The sequence below is a fragment of the Eumetopias jubatus genome, unplaced genomic scaffold (assembly GCF_037043125.1).
Source record: "Eumetopias jubatus isolate StellerSeaLion01/CBP00866 unplaced genomic scaffold, mEumJub1_p1.0 scaffold_9, whole genome shotgun sequence".
In the NCBI taxonomy this organism is placed as follows: domain Eukaryota; kingdom Metazoa; phylum Chordata; class Mammalia; order Carnivora; family Otariidae; genus Eumetopias; species Eumetopias jubatus.
In genome coordinates, this window is record NW_028274815.1 from 116,444,379 (window position 1) to 116,467,851 (window position 23,473).

Sequence of the window (23,473 nt, forward strand, 5' to 3'; positions counted from 1 at the left end):
TTGCTTTCCTTCTGTATATTATCTTATGAACTGCTATATATGTCATATTAACATTCCTCCTCAGAGACAATGGACCACAGATAGCCTATGTACGGGACTTCAAGGCAAAAGTTCAGTATTTCCGGTTCTGGTGTCAGGTTAGTATCAGGACTTTTTTCTGTACACCTTTTCTTTTGATATGTTGCTTATATTACACAGTGATTGTGAAAATAATTAAGCCATAGAAAAACAGGTAAAGTGGGAAGCATCAGAATCTCTTTTTTCTATTTTTAGGGCAAAGAAAAAGATTTATCAGATCATTTGTGGCTTCTGTAGTCCAGAAGAATAAACTTGAAACAGTTTGAATAAAAAAAACTGCTACTCTCCTTTCAGTACCCATAATTCTAAGATTGCAAAAATCTTCACACAAATGAGTTAAAACATTTTCTGGTGTATAGATTGTAACCAGCCCCTTTCATATCTAATATTTGATACATATATATGTATATATATATATAATTACATTCTGAGTATTCTTCCCAGATGTGATCAGTTATTTCTGATATATATTTTCTGAATTAATGATTTCTTTATGGGTTCTAAATAAAATTAATGTACTAATCAAAATGTTAACTATGATGAATATTTTTAAACTTCAAACTCATGTAATTAAGTGGGCCCAGGCAAGCAAGAGTAATCTAAGTTAGCTTTTTGAAAATTAAAGATTTATTTGACTGATTAAGCACTGCATATGAGATCTTTTTTCTTTTGTTTTCTTTTGTTATATATCAAATGATCTGTAATTAGCGTGAATGCTCACAAATGCATGGTTAAACATTATTGAAATAAGTTTATATTCATACTCTGTTTAAGCAAAAAAAAGTAAATAGAACTTCACTCTTGGTTTTTCAATAGGCTATTTTAATAGAGTTGACTTAAGTCATTCTTATGTTTCAGCAACTGGCCATGCCACAGCACATAAAGATTACAGTGACAAGAAAGACATTGTTTGAAGATTCCTTTCAGCAGGTACTGTCTTATTCACTTGATAGTTTGCCCCGTGGCTGCCTGCCCAGAACCACTTTTGGTTCCAGGTCTAAACAGTTTGGGCTTTTGAGTTGGAGTCCTTAAATTAAGTATTGCCAGCTGCATTAGTACTTACAATGTAGGAGCATGTATATGTTTGTATATGTATATGTCTTGTGCTTTTGAAATGTCAGTAATTTAAAGTAATTGGTGAGTTTCAGATTTTCGTTTCTAAGTTAAGTGTTCAGTTTGAAATAGATATTTGAGTAAAAAGATAGGTTTTTGGTAGCCAAAGAAATATCCATATGAACATTATTGGATGGGTAGAAAGGAAGAGGGGATGATTTTGCTTTTATACTTGTGTGTTACTTGCATTTTTACAGTAAGCATTTGTCACTCATAATTTTTACAAAAAAATTTTTATGTAGGAAAGAAATTGGTCATTGGTTATGATACCAAAATAAAAAAAAGATATTTTTTTCAGAAGTAGTCAACAAATTTTTTATTGTCCTCAGAACCCAAGTTAATTTACACTTACTTTTATTTTGCAACTTAACCAACTGCAAATAAATGTTCAGTGATTTTGTTGTAAAGATTAAAATGGCCAGGGTGCCTGGGTGGCTCAGTTGGTTAAGCGACTGCCTTCGGCTCAGGTCATGATCCTGGAGTCCCGGGATCGAGTCCCGCGTCGGGCTCCCTGCTCAGCAGGGAGTCTGCTTCTCCCTCTGACCCTCTTCCCTCTCATGCTATCTCTCATTCTCTCTCTCTCTCAAATAAATAAATAAATAAATCTTTAAAAAAAAAAAAAGATGGCCAGTGAAAAACTCTTAAAATGAAAACATCTACTTAGTCCTTATTTTATGGCCAGATATGGACATAATTTTTTATTATCACGCCCCTATTGATAATTGTGGTAGCTATAGCTTCAAAATGAATACAAAGGGAAAAGAGATTTTCTGAGATGGTTGGCAGGCCGTCTGACTTAGCTGGCTACTTGCTTTCAGAAAGTTATGTACATTTCCTAATGGAACCTCACTAATTAACATTGAAGAGAAAAGCCAGTTGACATCCTGCTAAGTAGGAGCAGATAGCTTTTTAGCAGCAGAACTTAACTGAGGTCATTTAGAGAATTATGAGTGATTCCCTTGATCTTATGTAAGTCTCCAAGGCCATTCCCAACTCCAGTCATTACCTGCTTCTAATTTTCATATTCATAACTATGTAGTCAGTCTCTGGTGGGCCAGTTTCTTGGACCATACTTGCTATTGCAGTGCTGAAAGGTGCAAAACATGATTAAATATCCCTTTATTTTTTGACTTTTGAAACCTAAAGGCTTTTGCAGACTGACAGACCAGATGGTACTAAAACAGTTGTTTAAAATTGTCACCCTAGATCTGATATCCATCAAATAAATGTGAAACCAAAACTTATGAGAAAAATTTGATTGCTTTGGAAGAGTGACAAATCTAATAGCAAAATTAGCATCAAATTTTCTTCCTAAGTGGTGGATAAAGTTTGGGGTAGTGTTTTTGCTCATTGGGGAAATTGCAGGAGAAAAAAATTTTTTTACTATTAGGTGTTTATTAAAGGGTACTACTTAAAGATATTTTTCCCAGGGAACAGCAAATCCTAAAGTATCAAACACAGGGCAAAAAAAAAAACAACCAGAATTTCCAAAGGGGAACAGTCTCAGGTTTGGGGGAATAGCAAGAGAGATCAAAAACAGCTCTAGGTTTTGGGGAGCAGCCCTAGGGACAAGGAATAGCCAAAGGGAGCAAGAAACAAACCAACAAAAACAAATGTTTTAACCTTTAATATCTGTCATTTGTATTGCTATGTGCCTAACCTAGAGTATTTGTAGAATATTTGTCATAAGCATTGAATTTTTTGTTATATCTGGGATTTTTTTAGTGGTATATGAATTCATGAAAGTGATGTATTTATTTTGTGGGAACTGAGCCCTGGCATAAGCAGGTTACTTACTGGGCCTCTTTGGATATTTAGTGTGAGAGTTCATTCTAATTTCATAAAACAGAGGCATTAAGTCCACTTCTCTTTGTCCAGGCCCTGTCACTTTGTTTTCTAAGAATAATTAATATTTGTAATGTTCTTTGGCCCAATTTTAGGCAAGTAATTAGTTTTACAAAGGAAAAACCCAAATCATCTACTCATTATATTTCAGTAATGGTGCTGTCCTTCAAATATGAAGATGATCTTATTAACCACTCTAGTAGGACACAAAATTTGAGTATTTTTCCAGGTATTTATAGGTTTCCACTGAGAATGAGTTTCCAAAATTAACTATATTCTTTCTGCAGCCACTGGTTTTCATTTCCAGGTTAGCCAAACGCTGTTCTGTGTACTTTTGGCTGTAAAACAAACCCAAACATAACCAAACCAAACCCTTCACCACCCAAATGACCTAACAAAGGACCATGCCCACAGTTAGCTCTAAGCAAGTGACAGAAGCAACTTGATAAGTCAAAAGTAGGATTATTTAAAAGAAAATTATGTATCTATAAGGTATATTAAAATATAGATGTGTATAATATCTATAAAATATTATAAAACTTTAATGTATTTTCTGCATGTATGGTGCTGACTAGACCACGAACACCATTCTGTGTCATGGGAAATTCAAGTTACCTGTAAGGAAGAATATCTCAGACCTGGAAGTGGTAGAATGATGTTTCAACAACTGCTTTTACCGATCCTTTTATTATTTTGTAGATAATGAGCTTCAATCCCCAAGATCTGCGAAGACGTTTGTGGGTGATTTTTCCAGGAGAAGAAGGTTTAGATTATGGAGGTGTAGCAAGGTAGTGATAATATGAATACTCAGAACTTAGTTCCTTTCTTCCAAAGGTATCATTCACTTTGCTTGCAAGTATTTTCTCAATCTTCTATTTCAGGAAAATGAATGTAGCAAATTATTGTACCTTTATTTGGCAGCTACAGAAGTTCAGCAAACACTAATTCAGCACTTTCTAAGGGGCTGCTAGTTGATTTCCCCCACATTACTCATTTTAATCCTCAGGATAACCCTGTGAGATAGAATTTTATAGGTAATAAGGTTCAGAGACTAACCTACAGCACATAACTAAGATGTAGAGCCTGGATGCAAGCTTTGTATCATCAAACCAGAAGCCAGTGTTCAGTCTACCACCTCTTTTTTGTTCCACAGAGCGAGCGTACAAGGCCCTATAGTGATCAGGTTATTTTCCCCATCACAGATTATTGATACAGATAATAGCCATTCAGTTCCCAACTGAGATTAATATAGCTGTTTTAAGAATACAGAGGGATGTGTAAAATAGGAGTTAAAATTTTAAATTCTGCTTTCTTAATATTGGAGCTTCTAGTCAAATCCTAGAAGACAAACTCAAGAAATTCCTTTGCTTATTCCATAACAATATAGCACATCAGGTTAAATACTTGCATAGCAGTGGCAGTGTGGAAAGCAAGGACTTTGGAGTCAAGATTGGATTTGAATCCTTTTTCTGCACTCATTAATACAACCTGGGGCAAATCTCTTCCATCTGTAAAAAAAAGAATAGTCACATCTAGTTTTCTAGGATTATTGTGAAGAATAGAAATAGTGTTTATTAGTGACTTAGTTCAGACCCTCCATTTTTGTGTGCTCACTAAATGATGGCTACATTTTAGTAGTTCTTATTTATGTTATGTATTAAAGTTCACATTTCAAAATGTATGAAATAACCACTGGTTAATAACAAATATGAATAGAAACATTGAATTTTGTATAAGTTAAAGGTAATTCAGGAGGAGGGCAATCATTTATTCTTAATTAGAAAATCAAATAGTATTAAAGTATAAGCAGCATTACCACCAGAGGCCATGAACTCACGAAAAGAAATCTCAGACACAAGCTAGTATCATCTGTATTGCCCCAGATCCATTCTACCTACCAGGCCCACCCATGTTATATAGTAACCATAATCTTACGTTAATATTGGTTGGTATTTTCACAACAGTTGAATTAGAGCTCCTCAGAGCATTTTTCTAATGAATGAGTAGCTTCGATTAAGTGTTTTATTGTCTTCGTGAAATTTGAAGTTTTTTCATATTTACCTAAAATTTAGAGAGCAGTGGCATTTGATGAGGAATACTGTGAGGTTTAGTAACAGATGGGGTAATATTAGACTTCTTTCAGCTGCTCTAACTACATGGGTTAATAGTGAATTTTAAACTTGGCCTCTATATAGTATTTCATTGATTCTAAGACTCATATTTTAACGTCTCTGACATTGGGATATGTATCACAATTAGAAAAATTTTTAGTGGCTTGGCAAATAATGGTGTCTTTTAAGTCGATGATGTCTTAGATTCTTTGAAATATAATATGCAGTGTGTAAATATCATCTCTGTAAACTAGATGTCTGTTTGAACAGATGCAGTTCAAAATCAACATGGGATTAGAAAACTATCACCAGCTGAGGAGTGTAGATCCCTGAGAACTTTGTAGCACTGCTCTTTGATTTGTTGGCATGGTTTTTTCACCCTAAATTTTCTTTTGATTTCAGAGAGTGGTTCTTTCTTTTGTCACACGAGGTGTTGAACCCAATGTATTGCCTGTTTGAATATGCAGGGAAAGATAACTACTGCTTGCAGATTAATCCTGCTTCTTACATCAATCCAGATCACCTGAAATATTTTCGTTTTATTGGCAGGTTTATTGCCATGGTAAGTACAGGTGGAGAACTGGGTTTACTTTGCTAACTCAGCACTACTAAAGCCTTGTTTCTTTAACCTTCTCATTTGAAATTTTCTCATCACTAAGACATTTTTTAAGATTGGTTTGTTATCTTTGCCCTTTTCCCAAAAATGTGGCATAATAGATGACGGGAGCTTTCAGGGAAGAATTCATCTAACATTCTATTATAAAATAATCATAAGTGGTATTATTTTCTTCTCATATAGGCTCTGTTCCATGGGAAATTCATAGACACAGGTTTTTCTTTGCCATTCTATAAGCGTATATTGAACAAACCAGTTGGACTCAAGGATTTAGAATCTATTGATCCAGAATTTTACAATTCTCTCATCTGGGTTAAGTAAGTTTGTTTCCATTTAATTTATCAAAATATAGTCTTATATGCTTTCATTATGGTGTTGGTAGCTTATCCAAACTGTAAGCATGCAGTTGGTTTATTGAATTTAAATATTAAACTTGTTTTGTTTTTTAATACAATAGATTTTACAGAATACACCCAATATATTAGGTAAAAATATGACTTCAGAGTATAATCTCTCCAGTTTTCTTATTATTTTGATGCTATAGTTTTATAGTAATTATTGAAGAACACAATCCTTTAAATACTTTTTATATGATTGAATTAGTATAACAAATAGTGTGTTAATTTCATTTGTGCAGAGAAAACAATATTGAGGAATGTGGTTTGGAAATGTACTTCTCTGTCGATAAAGAAATTTTAGGTGAAATCAAGAGTCATGATTTGAAACCTAATGGTGGAAATATTCTTGTGACAGAAGAAAATAAAGAGGAATATATCAGGTGAGAGAGAATGCTCCTTTTAACATACTTTAGCGTTTCTGTTGGGCTGCTGCACATTGATAATTGCCTAGTAATACTAGTGGACAGTATTTCAAAAGATAATGTTTGCCTTTTTACTAATCATGAGAACTGATCGTATATAACAAGGACATGATCCTTTTCTACCTTACAAGTGTGTTGATAGAGGAACAAGGAAAGTGGTATGGGAAGTCAAGGAAGGGAGACATTATTTCTTTTAGTTGTAATCATGGAGCAAGTAACTGATGATAGTTAATATAAGCTTTGAAGGTTGGGGAGAATTCAGTTGTGCAGAAATGAGAACAAAAGTTATAAACAGAGATGGGAAGGCTGGAAAGCACAAGTCACAAATAGTAAATAGGGAAGTGTAGTGGTGCTGTCAGGCAGCTCAGAGTTGATACCCCATTCTGCCATGTCCTGCATTTCAGAGGCCAAGGAAAATGAGAAATCTTTAGAAAATGTGGAGACTAATAAGTTATAGTAACCCTTAAGAGAACAGTTAGAACTACATCCAAGTGGTAGATGAAGAAGCCCCATTACAAGAAATTAAAGACCATATTCAGTAGACAATCTAAATTTCTTTTAACAAGTCTGGCAGCAGACCAATAGGAAGGTGTAACAGATTCTTGTGGAGGCAGCAGGGTATCCTGCTGGTTAACTCAAACAAAGAATTAATCTAATGGGTACTGATAAGTTTTATACACCTTTCTTGGTATATTTTCAGTTTAACCACAATTTGAAGATTATAAAGGGATAAAAAAGAATTTTGGTTATATAGAACTTTCACTTTTTCTCCAAAAGTGGGAGTTTTAAGAGTAGACATAGTGCTAGATCACTCTTTTAAATACCAGTTCTGTAACCACTGTGCCATGTAATATCAAGTCATTGAAAAGAACCTCAAGGGGCGCCTGGGTGGCTCAGTCCATTAAACGTCTGCTTTTGGCTCAGGTCATGATCCTGGGGTCTTGGGATCAAGCCCTGCATTGGGCTCCCTGCTCAGTGGGGAGTCTGCTTCTCCCTCTGCTTCTCCCCCTGTTCGTACTCTCTCTCTCGATCTCTCAAATAAATAAAATCTTTTTTTAAAGTCAAAGTTAAAATCTAGAATATTTAGTAAAGAATTTTCATTAAAAGTATTTTCATTCAAGGGGCGCCTGGGTGGCTCAGTCATGATCTTAGGATGGTGGGATCCAGCCCCGCTGCGGCTTCTTGCTCAGCAGGGAGTCTGCTGGAGATTCTCTCTCCCTCACCTTCAGTACCTCCCCGCACCACACACTCTGTTGCTCTCGCATGCACGCACATGCACGCACGTCCTCTATCTTCAAAAAAAGTATTTTCTTTCAAAAAAAAATTGCAAGGGGGTATCTATAAGTTAAAAGCTTAAGAGACTTTTACAATGTATGACCCCTTTTTAGATGCTGATTGAAGCAGTATGTTAAATTGAGTCAGTCAGAATTTGAGCACTGAATACTTGGCTGTAAAGGAATTGTTTACTTTTTTGTGTGATAATAGAATTGTGATTGTTTTCAAAATGAGACTTTATCTTACAGAGATACATGCTGAATTATTTATGTTTAAAATGATAGTATATGATTTCTAGGTATGGGTAGGGGCATAATGAAATAAGATTGGTGTTGGGTTGAAGCTGGGATATACATAGGACTCATTATATCCTACTTTTATAAATATTTGAAGTTTTTCATAATAAAGTTTTTAAAAATTATTTTTACACTCAGAATTTAAAGGTAAAATCTAAACTTCCTGATAGCTTTTTTAATATTTATTTACCAGAATGGTAGCTGAATGGAGGTTGTCTCGAGGTGTTGAAGAACAGACACAAGCTTTCTTTGAGGGCTTTAATGAAATTCTTCCCCAGCAGTATTTGCAATACTTTGATGCAAAGGAATTAGAGGTAATGAGTTTTTCTTATTTCCTCTGCAGCATGCTGGTAAATAATGCCTTCAGGTGTCTGCTTTCAGCTCACTTTCTCATCTTTCCAGGAGCAATAGTATTTTTTATGCTAGCAGGATGTTTTGAAGCATCCCTAGTGGTTTAAAAAGTCCGTAATTTATCAAATATATAAAAGTGTTACCCTCCAAAAAGAATTACTATCAGAACCTCTCTACAATGAATGACTTACTTACCTGAATATGTGTATTTCTTTTTGAATATGTGTATATATGACACTATCCATGGAAACTCAACCTTCATAAGTAATGTAGATACAATTCTTGAAGCAGTTTATAAGCCTAAGCCTCTGATTAATTTGTTTTTTGAAAGTTGTTGAATATTAGTCTTCTATTTGTCTAGCAGTTTTATATAGGCTGTAAAGAATTTTTTTTTACTCTCCAAAGGTCCTTTTATGTGGAATGCAAGAGATTGATTTGAATGACTGGCAAAGACATGCCATCTACCGTCATTACACTAGGACAAGCAAACAAATCATGTGGTTTTGGCAGGTTTGTCTCAGTTTATTTCTGTTGGCAGAACATCATAATTTTTTAGAAATTGCTTATCACATATGGAAGAAAGTCACAGAACAAAATGTACCAGTATATTCAGGCCCCTTTTTCCATCCTATGTATTATAATAAATGAATAGATTATACAATTGCTAAGTTATAGAAACAGCCCAACTGTCCATTGATAGATGAATGGATCAAGATGTGGTCTATGTGTGTATGTATATATACATAAATGTGTGTGTGGGTGTATATCACTGGAATATTACTCAGCTATACAAAAGAATGAAATCTTGAAAAAAAAAAAAGACTGGACTCTTGCCATTTGCAATATCATGAATGGATCTAGAGGGTGTAATACTAAGTGAAATAAGTCAGCCAGAAAAAGACAAATACCATGTGATTTCACTCATGTGGAATTTAAGAAACAGACAGGGGCGCCTGGGTGGCTCAGTCTTTCAGTGTCTGCCTTTGGCTTGGGTCGTGGTCCCAGGTTCCTGGGATCGAGCCCTGCTTTGGGCTCCCTGCTCGGCAGGAAGCCTGCTTCTCCCTCTCCCACTGCCCCTGTTTGTGTTCCCTCTCTCGCTGTGTCTCTCTCTCTCAAATAAATAAATCTTTAAAAAAAAAAAAAAGACAAACCAAAAAAACAGATTCTTAACTAGAGAGAACAAACTGATGGTTACCAGAGGGGAGGTGGGTGGAGGGATGGGTGAAATAGGTGAAGGGGGTTAAGAGTACACTCATCATGATGAGCACTGAGTAATGTATAGAATTGTTGAATCACTATTGTACCCCTGAAACTAGTATAATACTGTATATTAATTATACTGGAATTAAAATTTTAAAAAAAGATTATAACAGTATTTTTAAAAAACTATTGCTGAGTAAAGCAACACACACCTTGCACCTTTGCCGAGGGTATAAGACAACTTCAAATGATGATTCCCCTGCATTTGATCTAAATACTTTTGGAATATTATGGAACTGTCTCAAGTATGGTTTTCATCATTCGTACCTCATTAAGAATTATATAATGTTTAGAAGGCAAAATGTAAGGGAGCATCCTGGTTTGGAATCATAATGATGTGTCTTCAAAAAATACCTGCTATAAGCACAAGAGAAGATGCGCAAATCACTAATCATTAGGGAAGTGCAGATCAAAACCACAATGAGATACTATTTCATATCCATTACTGTCATGGTTATTATCAAGAAACAGAAAATAGGGCGCCTCGGTGGCTCAGATGGTTAAGCGTCTGCCTTCGGCTCAGGTCATGATCCCAGGGTCCTGGGATCGAGTCCCGCATCGGGCTCCCTGCTCCTTGGGAGCCTGCTTCTCCCTCTGCTTCTCTCTCTCTCTCCCGCTCTCTCTGTCTCTCATGAATAAATAAATAAAATCTTTAAAAAAAAAAAATAATAATCATCCTTGTTGAGGATGTAGAGAAACTGGAACTCTCCTGCATTGCTGGTGGGAATGTAAAGTGGTGCACAACTGTGGAAAACAATTTGATGGCTCCCCAGAAAGCTAAACATAAATTAACATATCCAGCAGTTCTCCTAGGTATACCCAGAAGAAGTGAAAGCAAGCACTCAAACACATACTGTATACCTATGTTCATAACAGCGTTATTCACAGTAGCCAAAAGGTAGAAGCAACTTGTGTCCATCAACAGATGAATGGATAAACAAAATGTAGTATACACATACAATGGAATATTATCCAGCCTTAAAGAGAAAGGAGATTCTTGTAGTAGTAGTAGTAGTAGTAACATATAATGTAATATTTGTTTCAGGGGTCCAGGTCTGTGATTTATCAGTCTTAATATACTGCACTCCCCACAGCTCATACCCTCCCCAGTGTCCATCACCCAGCCACCCCATCCCTCCCACCCCCCTCCACTCCAGCAACCCTCAGGAGAAAGGAAATTCTGATAGGCTACAACAGGGGTGAACCTTAAGAATATTATGCTGAGTGAAATAAGCCAGTCACAAAGGTATAAATGTTGTATGATTCCATTTATATGAGGTATCTAGAATAGGCAAATTCATAGAGACAAAGTAGAATAGAGGCTAACAAGGGCTGTTGGGGATGAGGAAATAAGTTTCGTGAATTCAGAGTTTTTGTTTAGGATGATAAAATTCTGGAAATAGTGGTAATAGTTATACAGTACTGTGAACATACTTAATGCCATTGAATTGTGTGCTTAAAATGGTAAATTTTATGTTATATGTATTTTACCACAATAAATAAAAAATTTTTAAATGTCTGTTACTTATATGTAAAGAAATTCATAAGAAACCCAAATAGACTGAGCTTCTATAGCAAATAGGATTAGCCTTTTAAAATACTTGACAGTAGTACAATAGGATAAAAATTATTCACAGAAAATATTTGGCTGAGTCAAAATACTTGTGCTACAGGCCAGAAAGTATCTTCCATAAACCTAATGTTTTGAACCAGAGTTGTGGGAGTTGAAAGCCACCTGATTTTGATAGTGTATAGCTACACCAAAACCTAGAGAAGTTGAGAGAAGGAGGTTATTGGGATATATCTGGATCAGAGTTCTATGAGCTTGATCTCATTTGTTCATAAAACTAAAAAGTCCATACTGACTCAAGCTCTGTGTCCCATGTAACCACATGAATATCCTATAGGACAAGCATATCTGGGAGGTAAAATAAGGGGCTGCTCTAAAAGAGCTAATCTTGAGACTTTGTGAGTAGGGAGCTCTTAGGCAGAGGGCACCTTTCTCTTTCTGTCTCCCTGAAAGGATGTGGTCCTAAGATTTATATAGGGGAAGGTTGGCAGGGCTTTGACAAACATGGAGAAGTTCCTCCAACCACAGTGATGGGGTATAGTCATTATCTAGTGCATCTAACACTGGGAATTCATTTGAAATGATCTTTTTTTTTTCTTTTTTTTTTTTAAAGATTTATTTATTTATTTGTTTGTTTATTTGAGAGAGAGAATGAGATAGAGAGCATGAGAGGGGAGAGGGTCAGAGGGAGAAGCAGACTCCCCGCTGAGCAGGGAGCCCGATGCGGGACTCGATCCCGGGACTCCAGGATCATGACCTGAGCCGAAGGCAGTCGCTTAACCAACTGAGCCACCCAGGCGCCCTGAAATGATCGTTTTTCATTCTTGCTTATGCTAAACGTAATATAGGACCATATATATATATATCTTCATGTGTGTGTGCTGTTTTTTTTAACAGTTTGTTAAAGAAATTGATAATGAGAAGAGAATGAGACTTCTGCAGTTTGTTACTGGAACCTGCCGGTTGCCAGTTGGAGGATTTGCTGACCTCATGGGTATGTATACAGGATCACTTTTCCTGTACAGAAAATTGTTTATCACATGGTTATATCAAATCAGCATGTATAAAACTTACCAGAAATAACAAAAAATAGACATTTTCCTAACCAGTCACAGTTAACCTAGATTTGTATAAACTATTAATTCACTTTGTAGTCCTTACCTCTAGAAATTTTTAACCCTAAGACTGGATCCCACATTTTAACTTCGTAGGATAGCAATATTCTGTATGTAAATCTCTGGTCATTCAGTCATTGGCAAACATTTTAGTGTCTCCTATGAGCCAGGCACTGTTGGTTGTATTATATTTTAATGATGTGCTTAACACTTCTCTATTATACCTGGAGCTCCTTGAGATACAGATCCATATCTTCATCTTTTTATTTCTGGTGCCTAGCATAGTGCTTGTCACGTAGTAGTCACTGATCGAAATGTGTGTTGTTTGGAAATGAATGACCATGAAAATACTTTTGTGACTGATAGTAAATAAAGTAAATTAAATCTTTAAGACCAGCATTATGCCAAGTACCACAGGAGAACAGAAGTTATGATCCCTAAGCCTATTTCAGCTGAAGCAGAGAGAACTGAAGAACTAAGTAGGCAATTTTTGGATACAGTGACTAAAAGCCAGACGAGAAGAATTTTGGACATTACTCTGAGGGTGTTGGAAGCTGTGGAAACTTGTGAAGAGAGGAAAACTTGCTGAAGCTGCATATTAGGAAGATTTGATAGCAAGGTATAGCATGCATTAAAGGATAAGGGAAACCCTGAAGAGAGGAAGAAAATATTGGAGCAATTGATCTTAGGAGATGGAGGTAGGGATGGAAAAGAAGGGATAAATGCTAGAGAAGTTTCAAATGTAGAAATAGAACTTGATTAGAAGATGAGACATAAAGGAAGAATGCCAAGGATAAAACCATGTTTTGAAAAATAGAGAAATGGAGAAGTTGTAAAGTGTAAAGAACATGGTTTAGAGGTTTTGAGGGAAGATAATGAGTGGCTTAGAACCTCTTGAGGGGCGCCTGGGTGGCTCAGTCGTTAAGCGTCTGCCTTCGGCTCAGGTCATGATCCCAGGGTCCTGGGTTCGAGCCCCATATTGGGCTCCCTGCTCGGCAGGAAGCCTGCTTCTCCCTCTCTCCCTCGAGCTTGTGTTCCTCTCTCGCTGTGTCTCTCTCTGTCAAATCAATAAAATCTTTAAAAAAAAAAAAGAACCTCTTGAGTTCAAGGCAACTGCCAGACAATCAGAAGAAAACCAGGGACCCAGAGGGGCAGTTCAGTAGGTGTTGGCAAAGTAGGAGTTTAGAGGTAAGAGTAGAGCAATGACACTTGAAGCTATTAGAACAGGTTGGCTTATGCAGAAATAGAATACAAAGAGTAGAGGGCTGATGCTTAGAAACACCTGTATTTAGGGATGAGACAAATAGCCTAGAGGCAGACTTAAAGAATTTGGAGCCCAGAGAGGAAAGAGGAGAAATAAATATTCTGGTCTCTCAGAAGCAATATAGAAAGGAGATTTTTAATCCAGCGCCAGAGAGGTCTCAGAGAAGGTTTATTATTACTAAGTTTTCGGAGAGGGGCACCTTTTGAGAAGGCTCTCTTAATTTGAAAAAGAAAAACCATGTTGGTGGTTCAGGAAGTAAGGTAATGACCAAAATGAGGAAAAAACTGGTGTAAGCTTCAGTATAAACTAGAGATCTGATCATTTAAGAGATGAGAACTAGGTCTGCTCTTGGGAATAATATTTGGGTTGGGTGGAGCTATCTAAACACAGGAGGATACCTGTGGAAGGCCAAGAGGAGATTGTGGTTCATAGACTTTTAGAGGCCATCTAGTTTAACCTTCCACCCAGTGTAGGAGGAGAAAGTTATAAGAATGATGTATATAACAATGTAATGTGATGGTTCTCAACCTTGACAGATCTAACATCCCACTTCTATAACAAATATTTATAATATCCTCTACAATATTCTGGAATAAAATTGGTAGACATTAAATAAAAGTACCTACAAACTCAAAAAAAATACATAGAAAATTTTTAAGTGACTTATAATGAAATATTTATTTCAATCAATGTGTATTTGGGAACAACTGTTAGAAGATACTAGTTAATAGATACTTGTTCCTACTTAAAAGGTTTGGTTTTAAGATAAGATCAGAAACCTTTATAAGAAACACTAGAATATGAAAGAACAGATAGAAAGAGCAAGAAATAGAGACATCTGGGTGGCTCAGTTGGTTAAGTGTCTGCCTTCAGCTCAGGTCATAATCCCGGGGTCCTGGGATCGAGCCCCGCATCAGGCTCCCTGCTCACCTGCGTCTCCCTCTCCCTGCTGCTCCCCCTACTTGTTCACTCACTTTTTCTGACAAATAAAAAAATCTTTTAAAAAAAATAAAAGAGGGGCACCTGGGTGGCTCAGTTGTTAAGCATCTGCCTTCGGCTTGGGTCATAATCTCAGGGTCCTGAGATCAAGCCCCACATTGGGCTCCCTGCTCTGTGGGAAGCTTGCTTCTCCCTCTCCCACTCCCCCTGCTTGTGTTCCCTCTCTCGCTATGTCTCTCTCTGTCCCATAAATAAATAAAATCTTTAAAAAAAAAAATAGGGATGCCTGGGTGGCTCAGTCGGTGAAGTGGCTGCCTTCGGCCCTGGTCATGATCCCAGGGTCCTGGGATCGAGTCCCACGTCGGGCTCCTTGCTCAACAGGGAGCCTGCTTCTCCCCCTCCCTCCCTCTGCCTGTGCTCTCTGTCAAATAAATAATAAAATATTTAAATAAAAAAAAGAAAAGAAAGGGCAAGAAATAATAGACTTAAATATGATTAAGAAAAAAAGGGAGGGACACCTGGGTGGCTCAGTCGGTGTAGCATCCAACTCTTGATCTTGGCTCAGGTCTTGACCTCATGGTTGTGAGCTCAGGCCCCACACTGGGCTCCATGCTGGATGTGGAGCCTACTTAAAAAAAAAAGAAGAAGAAAGAAAAACAGGGAAATAATCTAAATGAAGTAGGGATAATAGACCTGCCAAAATAAATTACAGATGATCAAAGTAGAGAAAAATGAGGTGGTGTCTATGATGAAATTCCGCCACAGGCCAAGACTCTGATACATAAAAAGTCCTCAGAGACCGTATTATTTGAAAGTTGAAATGGATTGAAAATAGGCACATAGGTGCAAGAGTCCACATAGAACTTGTGTGGTTTAGGGGCAATGTCAGAATAAGATTGAAAACAGCAGGCAACCTAAAAATAATTTCAGTATATATAATATATACAACTTGAGGTCTTACCATTCCATAAAGTTTTAGAAAGCATTTAGGATGAGATGACATATTTGTAAGATAGCCTTTATTGGTGAAATTCACTAAGATCCTGTCATTTCCTATTTCTCTCTTTTAATATTTGATTCTTTGTCTTTTGAATGCAGTCCAGACTCTTCTGTTACATACTAATTAGCACTATTAAAACATTCTATCTTTGTGGTTAGAAATGCTGTATTGAGTAGAGAGAATGTTCAGAGTGAGTTAACATAATTTTGAACTTGATAATTTTAACTATCCTTTTTCATAATCACCATTTCCTGTCTTACTGGGCTTTTCACATAACTGCTTATGTAAATACTTTGATGTTATTAAATCAGAAGTACTACCAATGCACATTTGTACTGGTCAAGAGGGACATGAGAACATAAGAATATTCTTTGAGTATGACTGTCTCACACATTGCAGAACATTTAGTTTGCCTGGCCCCTTCTAAAGTCCAGTAACACCACCAGTCATTGTGACTACCAATAAATGTTTTCTAGGGATTGGTAGTGACCTTTTAGAAAACCAGTGCTTTAGGATCACCATTCACTCTGTAACAGAAGGTAACTGAGAGGAGAGACAAGAAGTGGGTCTAAGTGTATAAGGGTTCTGCAGGACCTATAAGCACAAGCATTGTTAATACTGAATTCACTAGGGGCCCCTGGGTGGCTCAGTTGGTTAAGCGACTGCCTTCGGCTCGGGTCATGATCCCAGAGTCCTGGGATCGAGCCCCACATCGGGCTCCCTGCTCGGCGGGGGGGGGGGGGGTCTGCTTCTCCCTCTCCCACTCCCCCTGCTTGTGTTCCCTCTCTCGCTGTGTCTCTCTCTGTCAAATAAATAAAATCTTTAAAAAAAAAAAAATACTGAATTCACTAGGTTATATTTAAATAAAGTTTTATTGTATAAGACAGTGGATTGTAGTTTTCCTCTTGTGTTTAAAGCTAAAATTAAGCTTTTTAGGTATTCTGTTATTAGGTGAGGTATACTAGTTATAGCATTCTCTTATTCCGGCAAAGGAGTGCCAGATAAAACTGCATTTTCGTCTCTTGGGCATACATTAACAAAATGGTTCTCAAACTTTAGTACTCATCAGAATCACTTGGGGGCGCCTGTGTGGCTCAGTTGGTTAAGCGACTGCCTTCGGCTCAGGTCATGATCCTGGAGTCCCGGGATCAAGTCCTGCATCGGGCTCCCTGCTCAGCGGGGAGTCTGCTTCTCCCTCTGACCCTCCCCCCTCTCATGCTCTCTCTCTCATGCTCTCTCTCAAATAAATAAATAAATAAAATCTTAAAAAAAAAAAAACACTAAAACCTTTTAAAAAAAATCACTTGGAAGCCTGTTCAAACACAAACTACTGATTCAGTTCAGTAGGCTTTGGGTAGGGCCTATGGATTTGTGGGGGTTTTTTTTTCCTTTTAAAGATTGTATTTATTTTAGAGACAGAGCATGCACAAGTGGAGAGATGGGCAGAGGGAGAGGGAGAGAGAAAAACCCAAGTAGATTCCACGCTGAGCACGGAGCCTGATGCAGGGCTTGATTTCACAACCCTGAGATCATGACCTAAGCTGAAATCAAGAGTTGGATGCTCAACTGACTGAGACACCCAGGAGCCCCAGTTTTGTGGTTCTTACAAGTTCCCCGGGTGATGCTGATGCTGCTCGACTGAGGGGGGTCACAATTTGAGAACCATTGAGTATCAAACTATTGATGATTTCACTGTTTTAGGGAGCAATGGACCACAAAAATTCTGCATTGAAAAAGTTGGAAAAGAAAATTGGTTGCCCAGAAGTCATACGTGGTAAGTAAAATCAGAAAGAGTAGAGAAAATAGCCTTTTTCCAGTTACCCTGTAGATATTAAAGCCTGTTGGAAATTAGAAATGAAGTATTTCCCCATGGTATTGAATTACTTATAATAGCTTTATCGAAGCATAACTTATGTACAGTTAAAACTAAAGATCATAAGGTTACTCATTTAAATTCAGTGATATTTAGTAGATCTACAGAGTAGTAACCATCAACCAATTTTAGATTATTTCTGTCACTCCAGAATGATCCCTTATGCCCATTTGTAGTCAGTCCCTTTTCCTACCCCTGAATTTTTTTTAATGTGATACTAGGAAAACTTTTAACTTTTCTCTGGAAGCAGAAGAAATCAAGCTTTCATAGCTTTTGGGAGAACAGAAATATTTTCTCATTATAAATGTAACTTAACCACATTTCCAAAAATGTACAGAACTAAAAACAATGCTAATTTTAATTCAGATACAGTATGTTGGAATCCCACCTAACATCAACAATATTTGACCTTTATTTTGTGAGACATTTCCGTAACCTTGCTGGATATTCCTTTATTTCTCCCATCTGCCCTTTATACTTGTTTTAGTGTCTGTTCCTTTATATTTTCATTCATATACATACACATAGTTTTTAAAATATAACATTGGCACATTTGTTGAAAATCAGTTGACCATAAATACATGGGTTTATTTCGGGATTCCCAGTTCTATTCCGTTGATATATTTGCCTTTCCTTAATGGTAGTACCACACTGTCTTGATTACTATAGCTTTGTAATGAGTTTTGAAATTAGGAGGTATGAATTCTCCCAACTTTTTCAAGATTGTTTTGGCTATTCTAAGGCCTTTGGATTTCCATATGAATTTTAGGATCAGCTTGTCCATTTCTACAAAGAGGTCAACTGGGATTTTGATACAAATTGCTTTGAATGTGTAGATCAGTTTGGGGGAAAGCACTTTATTCTTTTTGAAGCTATTATAAATGGAATTGTTTTCTTAATTTCATTTCAGATTGTTAAGATTATTCATTGCTGGTGTACAGAAGTACAGTTGATTTTTGTACATTCATCTTGTACACATGTACAAATACATTTTTTATTTGATTTTTTCTAACTTGGAACAGATTGAACCATTACACTCCTGTGAACAGTTTATCTCAGTCACACACAAAACCCAGCCTCATTACTTAAGTTCCAGGTTTTCATTTGCAAGAAATAACAAAAGTTACGACCGTAGATTTATTTTCCCTTTGTGGATAGCATGATTTCTTCTGATGTCAAACATCTGCCTAGGCCTTATCCTTAAAATATAGCAGAGGGGCCAGAGCCTTATGGCAAACTCACTACCTTATAAAGGTGATAATAATATGGCCCCAAATTAGAAGATGCCCTTTAAAACCTCACAGCCAAGAATAGGACAGAGAAATTCAGTAGGAATAGAGTATCAGATATTAAAGCAGAAAACTGTTTAAGTAGTACACAGACAGTCCCTGACTTAAGATGGTTTGACTTAAGATTTCTTGACTTTATGATGGTGTGAAAGTCATATGCATTCAGTAGAAACTGTAATTTGAATTTTGAATTTGATCTTTTCTTGGACTAGCAATATGTATATGATACTCTCTCATGATGTTGGGCAGTGGCAGTGAGCTGCAGCTCCCAATCAGCCAGCAATCATCAGGGTAAACAACCACTATATTTAAACCAGTCCATATCCATACAACCATTCTGTTTTTCACTTTGAGTATTCAATAAATCACATGATATTCAACAGTTCATTATAAAATAGGTTTTGAGTTCAATGATTGTGCCCAACTGTAGGCTAATGAAGCTGTTCTTAACACATTTAAAGTAGACTAGGCTAAGCTATGATGTTTGGCAGGTTAGATGTATTAAAATGCATTTTTGACTTAATGATATTTTTAACTTATCATAGGTTTATCCACATGTAACCCTGTCGTAAGTCAAGGAAGATCTGTACTTAAAAACCTTTTGATAAGAGACCTGTGGCCTACAAAGCCTATATTTACTATCTAGCCCTTCACAGAAAAAGTTTGCTGACCACTAATCTAGATTAGGGTGAATGGGAGAGTTTGAGGGGACTAACTCTTGGCCCTGTGTTCTGTATACACTTGTTAGTTCTTCACTCTACCCTGAAAGATAAATACTGTTATTCCCATGTTAACAAAGAAGAAACCAAAATTGAGAAAGGTAAAAGCACTTGTTCAAAGGCCCAGTGACAGAGCTGGGATTTGAACTCAATTTTGCCTGACTTTAAAACCAGTGTTGTTAAATACTAGACTGCTCATATGATTCTTTGTATATTTCCTTTTCTCAAGCTAACAATTCTTACTTTTAGTTTTAACCGCCTGGACCTGCCACCCTACAAGAGCTATGAGCAACTGAAAGAAAAGCTGTTATTTGCCATTGAAGAAACAGAAGGATTTGGACAAGAGTAACTTTGAAGAACTTGTGCCACCAAAGGACATGAACTTATTTGCAATGTCTGTCCTTTTCCTTCTCTGCTTGTTGCACATCTTGTTGTAAAATAGGGCTGTGACTGTTTAGAGAGTTATTTGAGTGTAAGTAAATTAATGTTATCATTGAGATTTATCTCCCAGTGATTCTGGATTTCTACTCAGTGTTTCCAGAAATCAGATCTGCAAATGACTAGTCAAACCTTACTTAACATGAGATTTAACACAGCAATGAAATCTGCCTTGTCTTATTCCACTAGATTGTTACCTTAACAACAGTTTTGTATATGTGTGTCAAAAGTCTCACTTGGGGAGTAGATTTTTTTCTTTTAGAGATTTCTGCAGATATGCAGGGAAGTCCCTTGGTACATGAAATATGTAAGATCTTAAGCCTCTTGGTGAGAGGTATTTGTTAAAAGCGCAAACTTAGCCCAGCTTCTGGGGATGTGAGCAAACTTCTGGCTTGTGCTCTCCCTCTCATTTCAGCCTGGCCTGACTATTGTTTTTCCTTCCGGAGCATGAATCCATGCATCATTTTGCTGTTATCCTTGGAAAGTGATGCAAGACTCTTGAATCACTCTACAAAGCAGTTTTGTTACTTGGAATTCAGGGAGAAGTTGGTCCCAGCCTGCAAATGACCCTATAACTCTCTTCATTTGGAAGTTTAATTGTTTTAATTGCAAATACTAAACTTTACAAACAGTATTAACACTGTGCTTCTTCCTTCATGGTGGTTTTATAAAAGTTAACATAGAATTGGGATTAATTTAGCTAAATTCATCAAAGGCCATCATTGACAATTTTTGTATGTTCCTATATGTAAATTGCATCTATCATAATCCAACAACTTCAGTTATATTTAATTATTGCTAAGGAATTCAAGTTATAACTAGAGTACTTTACACCCAAAGAAAGAGGTCAATGAAACATCCTCTAAATTACATTTTCATTAGAGAGGGAGAGCTGTGGTACTGGCTAAAAAGAAGGGAGTAATACATTTACTAGCAATACATTTCTAGTAACCACAGAAATGTATTCTCTGTATGAATTAAAAGTCTTCAAATGATCATTTCTCTGACACCTTGGAGTAGTCCTTTCCATTCTTTACATTGTCCTGAATTGGATATTCTCTTCACTCCAAAAAATTTTTAACAGGCTTTTCCTTCTTTTTCCCATGACTGTTTAATTTCATACTGCTCCATTGATATCTGATTAGTGCACTTTTGAATGTCTCTATAGTTAATTCTTTTAACTTAGCCTAATGTCAGGAAGGCTGCTGTCAGAGGTTTAACTTTATGGACAGTGGGTTGAAGCCTGTCAGCTGAGTGCCCATCACAGCTGAACCCTGAGGACAGCCTCATAATTCGTGAAACAGGACTTTGGCAGGTTTCAGTAGCATAACATGAACAAGTAGCACTGAGCCAAAAATAAGCAGAGAGTAGCAAACCCCTGTTCCACATGGAAAGAAAATGGTTTTTCTTTGTCCCTAACTCCTCTTACATCCTGGAACAACAACAAAAACATTTTTAAACTTGCATAACTGTGCTCTAAAACACTGCCATCATAAAGCAGACTTGAGTGAAAGGGTTGCCTCATCTACAAATTGTCAGTGTAAAGGGGGGAGATTAGGTTCTCCCCAACCCTATCTTTGTTTTTTATTCCATATACTCCAGGAAATGTATGGTCTCTAAAAGCCGTAGTTGTTTCCAAGTAGGGACTCTGCCTTTTTGTTGGTAGGGGGAAAATGCTATTGCTTTGTCTTACAGAGCGAATGTCTGCCAACTATCCATTCATTATATAAATCTGAACTTTGGTAATATATGGCTGTGGAGATTAAGCCTTCTATAAAGTCTTACTATTGAGGTGAATTCTCATTAAAATGTAGTTATCTACAATATTTACTAGAGATTTATGAGATTAAATTAAATAATGTAAAAAAAGTAGACTTTTTTTTTGTTCTACATAATGCTTGATGATTCATTTAGGGACCTAGAAATATTGTGTGAAAATGTATAAATATTACCCAAAAGGCTTTCTGCCCTATATTTTTAAAATACAGAATAGTTATATTTGAAGTAGCCCCGGCCCTAGTTCTATAGGGCTTGGCTATTTAATATTTTTATGGAAGAAACGTTTAGTTCTGGAAAAGGTAAATGCTTGTATATATTTTTGCAGCCTGGGATCTCCCTTACTCCATTTCTTCCTTTAATTTAAATGGCCACATGTATATGTCTTCCCTGCTGTGTTAGGAAAATGGGGGCTGGATATCCCAAGAATCAGAGGTTATATAAAAATACTACAAATAGCAGACATAAATACCTACCAAATGCTATTTTAAACTTTGGTCCAAACTGAACATTTGGAAATAGATTTATTGTAAGTGTTCAATTAGAGCGATTTCTTAAATCTGAACTAAATTGCTTTTAGAGTCCTTTTTCTTTGTAAGCATTGTAAATGCTAATAAATCCTGTTAATTTTTTTTACTGCATGTTATGTTGAAATAAAAACAAAGTAAAATGAGCAACTGCCTTATTCTTCTGCTCTTTTGGGAGATTTGGGGAAGACAACATTTCACAGCCTGGGTCAAGAGGGAAGGACCTCACTCATTTCATCAGATAGAGTGGTTTAAAACTGATCCAGCAGCTCATAATAATAAATTCCTGCTGTGTCTTTTATGATCTTGTATCAGAGTGCAGAAGAATTAATTTCATAAGACTTACAATAACTCTATTTAAAATTCAGGTATTAATTTTTCATCAAGAGATTGACAATGTCAATGCATCAGAAATTTAAGTGAAAAATGACTCACTTGCCCACAAAGATCTCATCCTAAATGAACTATTTCAGTCAAGCCCACTCTGCCCCTTTTTATTTATCTGGTTAATAATCTAAAATGTTACCAGGGATGACTCATGGAGTTAGACTTCTCTATTTCTATTCTAGCCTCCTTGTTTTGGATGTAATTCCATCTGAACTCCTTTAGGTTACTTACTTCTACTTAATATTGTTGGTATCTCCAGCCCCCCCTTATTTTTTGTTTTTCTTTTATTAGAGTTATTTACAAAAGTATTTGTATATATGGTATGCTTTCATTTACTAAAAACAGGGAATGGCAGCACTGGATTGTATATTACTGTATTGGAGTTCCTTTGTTTTCTTGAACTGTAACTTCAAATACTCAGGTAACTCTACAAATATCACAGGGAGTCAAGTGCTCTTATAAAGGTCCTTCACGGGGCTGCCTCACTTGCATTTCCTTAAAAGATGTAAGACTGCATTTATAATTAAACTTTTTTGGTCCTTTATTTGCACACTGTCCTGTTAGTCTTGAGTAAGGAGGTTTTCCCTACCTACAGTGAAGCCTTCTTTCTGTATGATTGAGTTGTATAGATTTCTGCCTCTCTGCTTTTCTAAGTGGGCGGGTTATAACCTGGCCTGTACTGTGGAGTAGGTAGAAAAAACTGGAAAGACCCACTGAGGTAAGACTGGATTTGTCACCTATGTTGAAGAGAACCAAAATGAAGACATCTGCTTTTCTAAGACAACTAAATGTGCTCTAAAACAGGACCCCA

The 23,473-nt window shown here is 36.6% G+C and overlaps 1 protein-coding gene across 5 annotated transcripts in view; it reads left to right on the forward strand.

The window, feature by feature from the left end:
• ITCH (itchy E3 ubiquitin protein ligase) overlaps positions 1-22,421 on the forward strand; it is a 118,261-nt gene extending 95,840 nt beyond the window's left edge. For all 5 annotated transcript variants that reach the window (XM_028118667.2, XM_028118666.2, XM_028118672.2 and 2 more), the window contains 11 exons: positions 65-137; positions 937-1,008; positions 3,736-3,824; positions 5,550-5,709; positions 5,947-6,080; positions 6,401-6,541; positions 8,348-8,468; positions 8,911-9,015; positions 12,233-12,329; positions 17,355-17,427; positions 19,784-22,421. In XM_028118667.2, the coding sequence (XP_027974468.1) occupies positions 65-137; positions 937-1,008; positions 3,736-3,824; positions 5,550-5,709; positions 5,947-6,080; positions 6,401-6,541; positions 8,348-8,468; positions 8,911-9,015; positions 12,233-12,329; positions 17,355-17,427; positions 19,784-19,883 (1,165 nt within the window). In that variant the 3' untranslated portion in view covers positions 19,884-22,421. The remainder of the gene's footprint in view (positions 1-64; positions 138-936; positions 1,009-3,735; positions 3,825-5,549; positions 5,710-5,946; positions 6,081-6,400; positions 6,542-8,347; positions 8,469-8,910; positions 9,016-12,232; positions 12,330-17,354; positions 17,428-19,783) is intronic.
• The last annotated feature ends 1,052 nt before the right edge of the window (positions 22,422-23,473 follow it).